Raw genomic sequence first — 14791 nt, 5'->3', positions numbered from 1 at the left:
AAATAATTATGATAAAAATGACAAAGCACCGCCGAAGAAATGCTTTATCACCGTTGCAAGAGGGCGACTTTCTCTCCCCGGGTGGAATTTCTAAATCTCCTTGCCGCAACGAGAACCCTTTTTAACTTTTCGCGAGCCGGCGAGGACCCGCCACCGTCTTTCTTCCTTCCTCTCTCTCCTCGATACAAACGGCCTTCCGTTTTATCTCTTTTCCTCCTCCTCGCTTTTCACTCTGTTTCTTTTCGCCCTCATCCCATTCGCTAGGACCCCGCACGTAATTAAGAAATCTCCGTGGAAGGCTCCGGACTGCTCTGTTGGTCGGTACCACGGGTTAAATTAAGTCTATGACTTATTCAAGTTTTATCTACAATTGCCAGGGAAGGAATTACTGTCCGGTGGATTTACTGCCGTCGTTGTAATCAAACGGCACGCGCTCTGCAAATCGTTCGTTTGCATAGATACAGATTTCGGGCGCAGAGCACTGTAACAATAAGATGAAACCATTCGAACGTATCTAGGTTTCTCATAACTTTGACAGAAAATTTTCTTCAGCGTTTTCACATCTCCAGTTTCACGTAATGATTCATACAAACCCAATAAATATGACCTGCGTTTGAATCACGAAACCAATCTTGTTCAAATCAACGTTAATAGATTTGGAATCGTTCAGATCCAACTTCCTGTTTAGCGTTTTATTTTATTTCCATCAACGCGTCCATCGTTTGAAATTCTTTCAGTTCGTCGGATTGTAGACTGTAGACGATCTTATTAGCTCCATTGCGCAATTTCCTGCGCCAGCGTGAATGTATCTTTACACCTCGGCCCACGAATAAGACATTAATCGCGACTCGACGAGAAGGTGAAGGCAGTTTGTAACTGACGGTAAATGCGGAGCATCGGGGGGTTGCCGGGGGGTTGTCGGTGGTTACGGGGAGCTAGGAGAATCGCGTGTCATTTGTCCGTTGATCTCCCGCGGCTGGGAAACAGCCAGGTGCAAGCTAGTTCCTCCACGGTGCCGCTTTTCTTAAGCGCAAAAATTAGCGCCACCCTCCACGCCATTCGCCGCCCCCGTGCCACGATTCTTGCCGGTCTATCCGCCCGGCCGAAGCACAAGATGAGAATTAGCCACGTCGTTTATCGAAGGAGGATCATTTAGAACAGAATGCCGTGAACCTCGCTATTTTACCGGGGATTATTATATCGCGTAGGATTTCCTTAATGTGCTTCATCATTTGGGATTTCCAACGGAGAGTTCCGGAGTTACTCCTGAAATACAGACTCACGCTTAACGATTCTCAATTAACAGGAAGCTCGTGCTCGCGTTATTGTTAGATGCTATTATTAGGCCGTTTTAACGAGAGAAACAAAAAAAAAAAAAAAAAAAAATTTTTTCAAAAAGGAAAAAAAAAAAAAAAAAAAAAAAAAAACTTTCTACCGAAACGTCTAACGATCGTTTCTCGTGTTCTAAATGCGGATCGTGTTGTTTTTGTCAGTCGATTGAACTTGACGACCGGGAGGGTGAGATTTCCTGTCGTTGATGTACGTAAGTGGACGTGGCAGATAGAGAAGTCCATACGCTGCGTATAATAATCGTTACAAAAGAGAATGGCGGCTACGCAGTGTGTTCCGTTGTTTCCTAACTAAACTCGTAATCTCACATAAGCTCGCAAGCTGGGCTTTCCCATACGAGCTTCCTCTGCGTGTATTGTACAAGGGACTAGGCGGAAGCTTTATGTGAAACGTAGTCAAGTACCGTGAATCTAATAATACGGTCATTAACAAAAAACTTACACACGCCGAAGGAATTCTCACAACAGGAGTTCCTTGTCTCCGTTATTTCTTTCATTATTCTTTTCTTTCTCAGAAAGATTCACGTTGTTGCGATAAATTAATTTTACCATTTCAGCCGAGTCGTGGATAATGTTTTTATCGAACGGCGAATCATGGCTCGGTGCCTCTACGTCGAACGAGAATGACGAATACTCGGAAGTTTAATTTAATTCAGGTTCTCCGTGCACGTTCCACGAACTTTAGAGGGTCTAATCGCCTGGAAGAAGTATAGAAGACGTTGTAATACCTTATTCGCCGTACGAATCTCGTACTGCACATTGATCCTCTTAAATTCCCATGTAGTCTCCGTCTTGGCATTAGCATATTATCTTCCGCAACCTCCTTCCTTCTCTCCTCCCCTCCCATCGCTTTCCTTGCTCCGTCCCTTAGTTCCACCCCCTTCAGCCCTCCGATTCGCAGAAGACTTTGCAGACACTTGAGAGTTTGTTTTAAAACTCAGATAATCGTTCCGAACTCCCACCCTCTCGCGGCTTCTCTCTCTTCTTCCACCCACTTCTCTCTTTCTTCGTCCCAAGCGCTACGCGGCCTATCCCTTTCCCACGGACGCGTTCTCCGCCCTCTCCGGTCTCAAGGGGAAAATTAGATCAAAATAAGACTTCTCGCCAATTTTTAAACGTGTTACACCGTTGTCTCCGTGGGAAAGGGGAGATTACTCGTCGTTGAGACGACACGATAAAAAGACGAGAGAAAGATCTCGCGAATCGATTAGAAATTCGAACGGTTCGTCGCCGTTTACGTCGCGGTTTAAAAAGCCGCGTGACGCGTTTGATGGATGAACGAGGGGGCGCGAGGCTTCCTTTCAACGAGGCGTTTCCTTTCCACTCGGCGAGCCGAAGAGAGGAGAGGAGCAGAAATGGAACAGCTCGAGGGACAAGGACCACGGTAATTGAATTTATCGAGGGTGATGACCGTCGTATTTTTTTCCATTCCTTCTTCCTCCTTTTCCCACTGGCCGGTTGCCGGTTTACCTAGGATCGCTTGGCACACTCGAGTTATTCGTAAACGGCGCACGGTCAGGCGTTATTTACAAGAGCCGATGAGATCCTGCCGAGAGAGCTCGCTCGGTTGCTATAGCCGAGAGAAAGATTGGGACAGCTGTCCGTTCTCAGGCAATCAGAAAAACTACCTTCCACCTCGGTTCGGCCGGGGCAACTCCGCCATTCCCATAGCCCACGGCTTAAGGAGAAGCGTCAGGGGTTGGCAGCTGCTACGACCGGGACTCTCACCCTCTTCGCGGTTTTTAAGAATCTTAACGCCTCCTTCTCCTCCCCCTCCCCCTTGCTCCCCTCCTTTGCTCTTGATTTTGTCAAGTCGAGATAGCACGGCCACTTTGCATTCCTTCGCGACGTTTAATTCCACCAACGAGCCGCCGGCTGTTCCAAGGGTCGAATTATCCTTTCCTTCCTAACTCCTGTTGATCGCCGTTTCCGCCTAATCCGTTCCCACGATCATTACGCGTTTCGCGCGAGCGAAACGCGCACTCTTCGAGGAATCTGTCTCGTTTGTGCTCATATTGTCGCAATAAAATCAGGCGGCGTTTCTACGCGTTTCGTATCGGTTTCGGGAGAGTTAGGATCGTCAACGACAATCTTGATTTCTAATCTGAACGTGGTTGATTCGTGACACTTAAATGAGAAACACCGCGTAGCGAAACGACTCGGACCACCTGACGTTATCTCACCGCCGCGTCAAACCCGCACCGGAGACCAGCTGTCTCGAGCGATTGTCTTTTCCATTCAGATGCTAAATGTCAGAATGACATTCACCAGAGGAAATAGAACGGCCGTGGATGTCGCGGGCAGACACCTTCGGGGCGTTCTCTGCGATCGAAGGTATTCACGCTCCAGGAACGACATGTCAAGAGGGATCCGTCAGGCTTAGCGTAATAGATGCGCAAACTACATTAGCATGCCGCGTCGATTATTGGCATTAGTCTGCCAGCCCGTTATTTCACGGCATCGGTCATTTATAACCCTCCGAGACGCAAATCCCCCCCTCTCGGATGAAATCGATATTACCACGAGTCCATCGATGGCGCTGGAATCGTGAAAAACGCGCGAGATCGCGATTTTTTGCAGCTCTGACGCTTTTTCAAGCGTTTGCTTGGCGACGTCGGAGTCGTTTCAGTCGTATCATTGCGTGTCGAGAGAACGGAAGAAAAGGAAAAAAATCGCGACGCGACAGCGCGATTTATGCGTTCAAACGTAGCGCGCGATGTGTTTCTTCCTTTTCCACGGTAGGCGAGAAACAATCGTTGACCGGTTCTACTTTCGCACGTGATTTCTCTTCGTCCTCGTTTCGCCGACCAAACGTGTCGGTTGGTTTTTTCCGTTCAACGCGACAACGGATTTCGCAGCGAGCCGTACGTGCAAACTGATATTAATTGAACTAAACACTCACGCACGAGAAGCGAGTGCTCACGCACAACGGAAACGAAGGAAGGACGCAGCACGGCGGTAGGCAGCCGCCGGTGAACATGAACACTTACGTGGTGTGTAGAAATAGAGTCGCAAGGGTTAGCAACCCCTGAATTACACGCAGCTCCCTGGCAGAACCGGTTCTAGGAGAAGGGGAGAAAATTTACATATTATAAGTAGTACACGTTGCCGAGTCTGATATCATCGGGAGCCGGGGACCTCGTTATTCTGTGCATGCGTACAATTCGAGCGTGTGCACCGGCAATCTAGCCTCTTCGACCACTCTTAAAAAGTTTGTCTTGAAACTTCGTTAACGATACTTGCCAGCAATTATGCGAATCGTTCGTTCTATGAACGCGGGGCGCTCTATTAAGACTGGGTTTGCTAAAAAACCGAAGCGATTGGCGGAGAAAGTCGATTTCGAAGGATTTCGTTCTCGCCTCTGACTTTTCGACACGTTCGCCGCGAAACTGCGCGGCAGAATAATTATACCGGGCTACTTAATACTAGATTTGGCTTTAGATTTCGCACAAGCTTAAGTGACTGAAATTTTAATTTGCGCCCGATCAAAATTTTATGCGCTTCAATACTTTACTTCGTACTTCCGAAGATTAAGGAAGGGAATTGAGAACAAATTTTGATTTTTGTTGATTGAACGTTAAAGAGGTCTTGAATATTAAAGGAAAATGGGAATAGTGCCAATGCTATAAATGTGTAAACGGACCAATCTCCGCGTACGTGAATTGATCTGACTTAAAGTCTTCAGGTTTTAGGTAACACGTTATAGGAAGTCGATGAGACCATAGGCAGCTCCGCTTACGTAAAACACGTAAATGGCGTTGCAACGATGTTGAGATATTTATCAGTCGTGGTTACTGAGACATTTGAGCGAGTCGGCTGGTAGTTGATCGGTAAATATTGCACTTGGTAAATTACGGTACGTGACGCCAGCATGCAGAGGGACGTAAACATCCTTGCAAGACGGAGGTCGGATTAAGTAGATCGGATCCTCGTTGGGTCAGACAGGGCAAAGTCCGCGGCGAGAGCTTAAGATATTGTTTCGAAGCACGGCTGTTGTCTTAAGATAATCAAGAAACCCAAACGGCTTAACCAGACGACGAGTTTATAATTCCAACTTGTAGAGTAAAGTCGTCGTCCTCCACGATTATCGAGAGGCATTTTCAACGATATTTAACAAAATAAGAGCCGAAAGGCGAAGAATCTATCGATTTTCTTTTTTATTTAATTTCATCTCGACCAGCATACCTGAAATTCCACTTTGTATCTATCCTGATGCATTCTCATCTATATCGATCGAACATCTTTATAATTCCAGCGCGATCGTCGTGTTTGAAAACTTTTCGCGACGAAGAGTTCTTTAACGGATGCGCGCATTTCAGCCCGGTAATTCCACTTAAGCGCGTCGGCGAATCCCTTATTCAAAGAGTAAATTCTTTCGCACGTTCCAGTCCCGGCGAAGACGGCGGATCGTTACGGTATGCGATGAGGCTTGCTTAACGGACGAGCTTAATTAATAAGGACACGCGATATCCTAACTCGTAAGATGATGGCGGGGTGGTAAAGCATAGCTGAAGCCCCCCGGGGGAGTCCTTTGTTGTCAAGAGGGTCAGGACGAGCGACCTGCCACTTTAACCCATCTTAAGGGGTTACGTCTTAAGGAGTTTTGAACCTTACGGAAGATATCCGACGGTCGTAGTCTCTTCTCACCGGCAGATTCTCTCCGGGAGGCTCGACTACGTCACGCGGGAAAGCGATACGCTTGCATGGTCAGCGTACGTATTTGCGACGGATATCGCGGGGATATCGAGCACGCGTTTATAGCGGTATCGCTTGTCAAAGGATGTCAACCGGTATTCCAGAGGATTATGTAGATCGCGGGGCGTAGGCATAATCGACGACCGTGGCGCGTGACGCGTGGTTACGAAAAGCGTTTAAAAACTCAAAGGCATTGAGTTTCATTACCTGTGGTTGAAGATGAATCACTTGTCTCTTGATGTGCGCCAGCGTCGCGGTCGACGGAGGATGTACCGCCATGTTTGCAAAAACCAGTCTCTCCTCGTAGTCGCTCTCGCACAGGATTTTGTTCTCGCACAGGAAGAACTTGTCCCCTATGCAAAATCTGCGAACAAAGGAAGAAAGAGAGAGTCACTTTAATTTCTTTTGTTTTTTTGCGAAACATTCGTTTTCGTATTTTATTAATGCGACGTGGGAGGTGCGTCGCGTGGATCGGTATGACGAGGCTGGAAAGTGGCAGAGGCTCCCGAAGAAATTCCGTGCTAAGAGTTGTCGGGGAGATAGGCGGGGTAGTAAAGCGTGCTAATTCCTTTTAAGATCGTTTTCCGTTCTGCTCCGTCGAGGAAATTGCGAGAAAATAAAAACAAGCGGCGAAACGCCACCGGTAGCTTCTTCCGAGAGTGTCTTTCGAGGTCCTTTAAATGTAAATTTCCACCCGATTCGCAGACGCTACGTTCGTACCTGGATTACCGTCGAGTCCTTTTCTCGGCTCTAACCTTCTTTCCTGCGTCTCCCCATCGCAGACGTTGAACACCGGAATCGAAATCTCTTCTAACGACCCGCCAATAGTATTCACGCGTCTCCTCGAACTCTTCCCTGCCAACTTCTCGCGTTTCGTTTTCTTTTTTTTTTTTTTTTTTTTTTTTTTAACGCGTCGATACCGCGACTTTTGTAAACCACGAACATCCATATAGTATATATATTATAATTCGATAGCGTTCTGATAAAGCGCAGCATCGCGGTAACTGTGCTTTAAAATTCAACGAATGAAATCCACGGTATTTTCCACTGATCCTACGCGGTGTGCGATATGTATATACATGGAAACGCAGATTTCGAAACGGTGGCGAAGTACGAACGTGCTTGGCTTGCGATATAAGAGAAATAAGGTTGCCCGCGAGGGTTATACGCATCGACCAACTGTCGCCCGAGCGGGCGGCAAAGGGGACGCGTGGAAGAGGCGCCACTAAAATCAAAGATTTCGCATTTTTCCGTTTTATTGCCGGCTTAAAAGTCAATTTTTTCTGTAACCGCGGGAGAGAACGGGGCGCCGGATTCTGGGATGTCCGCATAAAGGACGATACGCCGGAAATGCTAAAGAACCTTGGAAAACGAGGATCACGAGGGACGGGCTGGTGCTTCCAACAGGCACAATAGATCCTCGCTGGATCCACGAGGGACTCGAAAATCGTTTTGTCAGGATACCGCGACGGCTTGATATTCTCGTCAGGTGCCGTGAACATCGCTCTCAAAGTGTTATACGTACTTCGTATCGACCGTCAGGATGACGAACCGCAGTTATTCCCGCGATTTGTCTTCCAAGAGTAAAACTGTCGTTCTCGTTATTTCATTCCACTCTGTATTGCACGATTATATAACGCACAATCGTGAAATATAATACTATTTCGGTATTAAGAATGAATTTCGAGCTTTGGTTTCCTGCTGTCTAACCTCTCTGATATCTTTGTACAGGTTTTGAACTCCAAATTTAACTCGTTTGTAGGTCATATTCACCTTCTTGCACTATAAATTCATCTTTTTGCAAATCAAATTCATTTTGTGGATGAGTCGAAAGTGAAGTTACACATTTTATTGTTTCTACCACCATACTCTCCCTATTGAAGAAGTTTATTTTTCTCAAAAATTACTCTTTGTGTAAGATATAGTTTGGCTGATCCTTCGAACCATGAACATTTAATAGATGCTATTAATCATTCTGTTGCAATTATCACTCCTGCAGATTGTCATAATTAAGTACTCCGCACAGCGGCAGGCGAATCGTTATTGACAAATCTACATACGTATATATAAAAAATTTTAATGTCAAATAAGTATTTTTTATTTCAATATTATCACATACATGTAATAAAATTTTATTTCGGAATAATATCTTTACATTGAATTTGATTTTCATTACACTAGCTTAAGAAGACAAATTTGTAGAAAAACTTGATTTGCAAAAGAGTGAATTTGATCTGTGAGAGGATGAATTCGATTTGCAAAAATGTAAATATGATCTGCTCATGCTTTTGCATTTCGATGTTCGAGACAAGAATACAAAGGAATATCATAGTTATATTAAATTTTATTTAATTTTATTTATTTACATTTAAATTTAATATCTGACAATATTTTCCATTCGTTGAATGCTCAAAGTTTGAAGACTACGCACGTATAAATATCGCGTAGGTGTAAACGTAGGAGGTGTATCTTAGTATCGTAATTCAGCGGTGAATAATAAAAGCATTTTTTTTTTTTTTGGAGGGGGAGAAGGACAATGTACATTGCGTACATACGGACATTGCGTATTCAACGGATGTGCTGTCCCGTGCTGCGATCCTGTTTGAGTTTTATGTCGGGATTTCTGTCGAGTGGTTTATGCCGGCGCTTATGTAAATGCAGACGTGATTTTTTTCAGCACCTACCCGGGCCACCTGCACGAATACGCAGAGGATTTGCAGCATTTGAAACGAGCCAGGTCAGCAATCGCAACGTGAGTAACAAAATGCGTGTGCGTTGCCTTTGAGGCGAAACATCCTCGAGCTCGATGACGTGATCGTGAAGGTTTTCCTATTAAATACCGCGAGAACGCGGATTCTTAACTCGCGTTCAGTTCGAAGGAAACGTAGAACGATTTTCGATACGCAACGCGACCGATCGATTCCACGGAGGGGATGATTTAGCGTCATCAAAAACGAATTGAGATAGCATCTGTCGGCGTTCGGTAACTGGCGTCGCGAACGATGATTACCCTTTGATTTTCCATTCTTTTAATTCCGCGACACCGGAATTGTGTCGGGGAGGAGAGACGACAGGAAAGCAGACAGAAGCTCGCGAAGGTTGCGGAAGGGAAAGAAAATAGCGAGAGAGAACCGAAGAGCGATCGGAACATCTAGCATGGACCGCCATAAAAAGCAATGCTCCACCGTAACGGGGTACGATAAGTGCCACGGTGCGAAATAAAATCGATCCCGGGGGCAGCCTCGAATCGTGCACCATAAAAAGGGAACATTAGAGCGAGAGGACGAGTGGTACAGAGGCAGAGAGGAAGCGGGATGGAAGCAACGACATGGTGGCATAATGGTGTTGTGATTTTCTGACTAGATACGCGATATAGATTGCACGTCGCGTCGATGCAACGCTTAAACGCTTGGGGCATTAGTTGACGTTAAATGGCGCCGAAACGTTTCGCGGCGGTGTCGTTTCGCGACAACGTTCGCGTTCGGGGGAAAAACTCTCAGCCCCAGTGCGAGTTCCTATATGTTGAAAATAAGCATCAAGCGTTGTACAATTTCGACAATTATTTTCTGCGATAGCTGTTGTTAACGTGTCGGGTGAAACCGGAAAACGAAGACGATGGCAAAGGGGTTGTCTAGCGAGACCGGTCGTGACTTTGAACGTTGTCAAGTCGAAAGGAGAGGAAGCCCCCGACATTCGTCGGCAAACAGAGCGAGTTGTCGAAGCAGTGTACTGCAGTGGGGTGAGAAACCCCAAACGGCAACACTTCGGCGGTAGTCAAGGCCAGAGACTCGGAAGGGTGGAAGGGCGGTGGTGCAACGTCGGCGTGGAGGTGGTTGCAGGGAATAAATTTTGTACTTGATCGCGGAATCCCTACGCGCGCGAGAGAAGAGCCGGAGAAAGCGTCTATATTCTTGGTAGTTGCCGGCGCTCCTACTCAATTTGCATCAAACTATGGAGAGACAACCGCCTCCGCCCTCAAACGCCCCTACCCTCGGCTTTTCGCAGAGCTACCGTTCTAGCACCTGATGGAGCTGTACACTCCACCCCTACCTCCACGTTCTACAGTCGAGACTAACGCGTTTAGCAGAGACTCGAACCCCTAATCAGATCTTCCGCCGACACCAGGGTTTCTAAGGTGTTACTAAGTGTGAAGTTAATGGAGTCAAGACGCTGTTCCTTCGTGCCGAGGCGTTCGCCCGGTATGACGTTAGGCAGTCTTGTCTGTTTAAGAAACAGCGAGGATTTCGTTTCTTAAACGGAGGATGCATTTTTATTATAACAGAGGCGGACTATTTTCATAGTGCGAGGATACATATCACAGTATCAACAAGCAAACGATAATTAAGACAGTAAGTGTATAAATCCTAAATTTTGAACGATCACGCGCTTCTCCTTCACGTTTTCAAATTCTACGCTACGTTGTGAAATATTTCGTCGCATTCTAAATGAGGATGACGTGACAGAAATCTCTTTTCGTCTTTTCGAACAGACCGTTAATTTATACACGACACCGGAAAATTGACGATTCATCGTGTCCTTCAGGTTATCTCTCGTTACGCCAGCTCATATCTGGCCGCTTTATTTCGATAATGGCTGCTTACCTAGTGCGTTCTCCTGTTAATTAATTCAGACTGTCGGGGTATCAGGGAACTGTGACGCGCTAATTCGATCAGAAGTGAATTCGCTCGGTTCGGTAGCGAGGGCTGGTCGCCGCGCCGCGCCGCTTGGGGGAAGTGCGCTGCCTTTGCTTCCAAGACAGATTTACCCCCCGTAGACAGTTGACGTCGCTATCTAAATGTCGCTGCAGAGACGCGTCGGAATGCCACTCGATAATACACAACGCGACGTCTCGAATCCGCGCGACTCATTGTCCGACCGTACGCTGCACGCTGACATGGAAATGTTCACGGGCTCTATGTCATGTCACGCGTCCCATCGACGTCGAACCGATGGGCTCAAGACTCCGAATGGAGTCGGACTTTTTGTTTTTAAATTAACCAGGCTGAAACTGATGGGGTCGCCTCCTCATCTCCTCCTCTCCCCTCCACCTCCCCCCAAAGAAAGGAAAATTCCTTTATATTTCCCCAAGAGAGGAACGAAAATTTTCCAAACGAAAGAAATTCAGTCGGTTCATTTGATATTCCGTCCGAGTATAAAGCACGCGGAGGAAACATTCGTCTTTCTATTAATTTCTATGCGGCGTGAAATTACGCGCCGCCGTCCCTAAGCTATATTAATAACGTAGATTACAAAGGAAATTAAGACAACGATGGGCCGTTGATACCTTTAGGAAGGCGGCTTTGCTGCTTCGAAGGGGTTGAATATCGGCTGGGTAGAAACTGCGATATTTCTGTTGCGGACACGTTTCGCGTGGCAAAGCCTCGTCTTATCGAACAATTGCAGCGTGCCGATCTTTATTTCCACGGGAAGAAATCATCGCGATATTTCATCTCTCGGTTCTCGAAAACTCTCCGTAGCTTCTTATATATGTATATACATATATATCGTTCTATCGTTCCTTTCTTCACCCAGTTGATATTGTTCGACATTATGCTAATACGAGTCGTATTAATATGTAACGAGTCCCGGCTCGAAAGAGAGATCGAGAGAAGAAAAAAGAACGCGTTATCGCGAGTACGCGTGGGGGGGTCGAGAGTGCTGTTGGTGGGCTGTCGAAGCTGAATCCGGGCCCGCGTATCGCGAATCGATCGGCTTGGTTGCCATCGTGGTCGGAGAAAAGAAGTTCCACGGCAAAGCGCAATCACATCAAAGATTATTTCCGCCAATAAAACGGAAGTTGAGTTTCGGTCGGTGGAAGCAGAAGAGAGGGGGGCTGTACGAATCGTTCTCGGTCGCGGAACAAGATGAGGGCAAGAACCGTACTAAGAAAACGAAAGGGGGAAGCAGGAAGAGAGGGAGAGGGAGGGAGAGAGAGAGAGAGAGAGAAAGGTGAAAAGGGCGAGAGAGTAAAGATAGAACTAGGGTGGCAGCGAGAGGTTAACCGACAAGCTCGGCAATAAATCTGCCGTTCGCCTGGAGCAGGTACTTATCAGTTCTCCAGGATCACCAGCGACACCGGTGACTGAGAGAAAGGCCTGGCGGGCTCTCATTTCTCGTAAATGACGTTGAGTTCCAAGCACCGAGCTCGTCAATCTCGAGTCGAGTTTGTCGATCGCGACGACAGCTTTCTTTGACAGCTACTAGGTTACGAGTCGAAGCGAACGATAGGAAACGTTCCGGCGCGTTTTCAATGTTTGGCAAACGTTTCGCATTGACAGAGGACGAGCGGTTGAAAGGCGGAGGAGGAACCGCCGGCGATTATCTCCGTTTCGGGGAAACGTTATTGGGCTGGATATGGCAGCATAACCGTATGGATGGCCGGCACGATCGATGCCCATTTCGAAAGGCTAAGCTCCCACTCTGCATAATTGCCAGTTAACGGCAACGAACTATAATGCGCTGGCATGGCCAGGAACATACGCGCGGAACGCACGCGTGTAAACTCCGCATCGGAGCTAGACATCGTCCTCTTCCCCTCGGCGGCCGGCGGCCATCGATTTTTTCTTTTTCCTCCTTTTTTCCCTCGTTTGTTTTTCGAACGACGCCTGAACAAAACGCGATGGTCCTTCAGCCCGCTGGAAATTGACAAAACAGTTTTTGGCAGAGCCGGACGAGAACTTAATTGGTGAATATAACGAGGGAATCTGCCAATTATGGCAACCGGCCGATAGCCGATCGATCTGCCAGCAAGCACGCACTCGTGCTCATCGACGAGCATCGTTGAGAAGTACGCTGCCGCTACTCCATAATTCCGGATAAACTCCGGCTAATTTGAACGGGCCAATGGGAGACGGCCGCGTTCGAGAGACTGTGCACCGGAAGTGGAGGTCCGAGGCCCGCTAAGTCACTTTGGTTTACGAGCCGGCGGAGCCGAGCCGCTAAGGGGGAGAACCACGGAGTTAAACACGACTTACGTTGCTGCCTAAGTTTCCTATCCTAAGTGAAGTAGCCCGTAGCGGCTTAGTACATGCTTGATCTATCAACACCGAAATCTTCCATGCACCTCGAGATCGAATATCGAGGTTGTCGAGTGTACGAGCTACACGCCGCACGGTAGTCGATGTAACCGGCGGGCATTGTCCAGGTTTTGTTTCACCGGTTCGGTTCATCGTCATCTCACGAGCCTAGCTTTCGGGCAAATTTGTCTAGAGTCTAGACTATGGTCGATGGCTCTCCGAATGATCTTTGGTAATTTACGTCGATGGCAAGACGAGGAACGGTGTATCTCAATTTGTGCTTGACTCGGCTCGGTGTTATTTTCGCTCGAAAATAGCGAGGATAAGTTTGTAGAATTTCACGTATGCCCGAGCGTCGGGCGAACGATTTATGTTTTTCATCAAACGTACGGGGAAACGTGTGTGCACGAAACGCGTAAAAGTAAGCGTGCGGAACGTTTAAAAAGCGCTGATTCAATTTTACACTCGAAAAGAGAGCGGCGTTGCCCTCCCTCCCTCCCTCCCTCCCTCCCCTCCCCTCCTCTCTGCCTCACGATGCATAGTTGCGCATTGTGGATGACAGGGATACCAACGATGGTGTTGACGTTCCTGTAATTTGGCTGGAAAATATCCAAATCGTTCACGTAATTCTATCGGAAACTGTAGATTGTTTCGATGTTAATTCTGTCGTTAAAATCAATTTCAAAGCAGTCCATGCGAGTCATTTACTCGAAGCGCGGCACGGTGTAACGGGAATGGATGATGAAAGCCAACGTTCCGCCAAACATTCGATCGCTACATTTTTTTTCTTTTTTCCCTTTGTTTAAATTTCGTTTAAATTTCGCCCGTTCCCCTTTCCTTCTTCGCGCACGGTGTACGCGCACGGCGCGAAATCCGCGTCGCATTATACGAATCGGGCGTATTCCCGAACGGATTTAATAAATTGCACCCCACGGAAGAATAATGCGACCCTCTCCGTGCAAGGGTTATGAATGTAGACCCTAAAATTAAGCTCGCAATTAAAGAGATCCATGGAGCCGATTTAACCGGATGAAATCCGTCGGATGATTTAGATACCTTGTTTATTTCTGTAAGCTCGATCGAGATTCCTTCGAGAACTCGTCCTTTCAATGAAAACCCTATGGAAATAGTCGGGGATTTCGTCATCGGACGTTTTAAATATAACCCCGCAACGCTTTTGGGAAAGCCGAGAGTCTACGGAGACGCCTTGGAATTAGAAGGCAAGACACTTCGAAGGTTTAATCAACAAATTGGTCCCCTAAGAGTTCTCCTGCGCAGGACCGTGAACACGCATAATTCAAAGTTGCACAGGCCACGGTTTAATTACCAAATCTTGTTCGGAGTTAGGTGGGCAGAAACCATGCCGCAAAGTTTCTTCGCCCGAGTTAACGTGTGTGCGTGAACCGTGGTTTATTGTCACGGAGCGAAACGCATGACCAATCGCGGGGGAGCGAATTATCGGGACTCGTGCGTGTCGTTCGTTTCCTCGAATCGCTGGAATCGCTTGAAAAAAAGAAAAAGATACACGGGATGAGCTCGTCATCCGGTAACTTACAGGTCTGACTAACAGTCTTATCTCGCTTGGGGCAGCTTGTTTGACTTCTAGCCGGTACCTCCTTCTGACCGGTAGCTCTTGATAACTGAATATTCTGAATATCCTAGAGGGGAGAAACAGCAAGAGATGATGAGAGAGAGAGAGAGAGAGAGAGGGAGAGAGAGAGAGAGTTCTGG

At 47.1% G+C, this 14791-nt stretch overlaps 1 protein-coding gene across 2 annotated transcripts in view; it reads right to left on the bottom strand.

Annotated features, from left to right (window-relative positions):
• Positions 1-14791, bottom strand: part of LOC122537107 (LIM domain only protein 3-like) — a 72433-nt gene that overhangs the window by 3244 nt on the left and 54398 nt on the right. Inside the window, exons 5-6 of one of the 2 annotated variants that reach the window (XM_043670061.1) lie at positions 6252-6408; positions 4340-4411 (exon numbers count right to left, since the gene is read on the bottom strand). In XM_043670061.1, the coding sequence (XP_043525996.1) occupies positions 4340-4411; positions 6252-6408 (229 nt within the window). The remainder of the gene's footprint in view (positions 1-4339; positions 4412-6251; positions 6409-14791) is intronic. The other variant, XM_043670062.1, reaches the window with a different exon arrangement.

This window comes from Frieseomelitta varia, unplaced genomic scaffold, assembly GCF_011392965.1.
Source record: "Frieseomelitta varia isolate USP_RPSP 00005682 unplaced genomic scaffold, Fvar_1.2 scaffold_886, whole genome shotgun sequence".
Classification (NCBI taxonomy): domain Eukaryota; kingdom Metazoa; phylum Arthropoda; class Insecta; order Hymenoptera; family Apidae; genus Frieseomelitta; species Frieseomelitta varia.
Note: the sequence above shows the minus strand (reverse complement) of the source record. Positions and strands in the feature narration are given on the sequence as shown.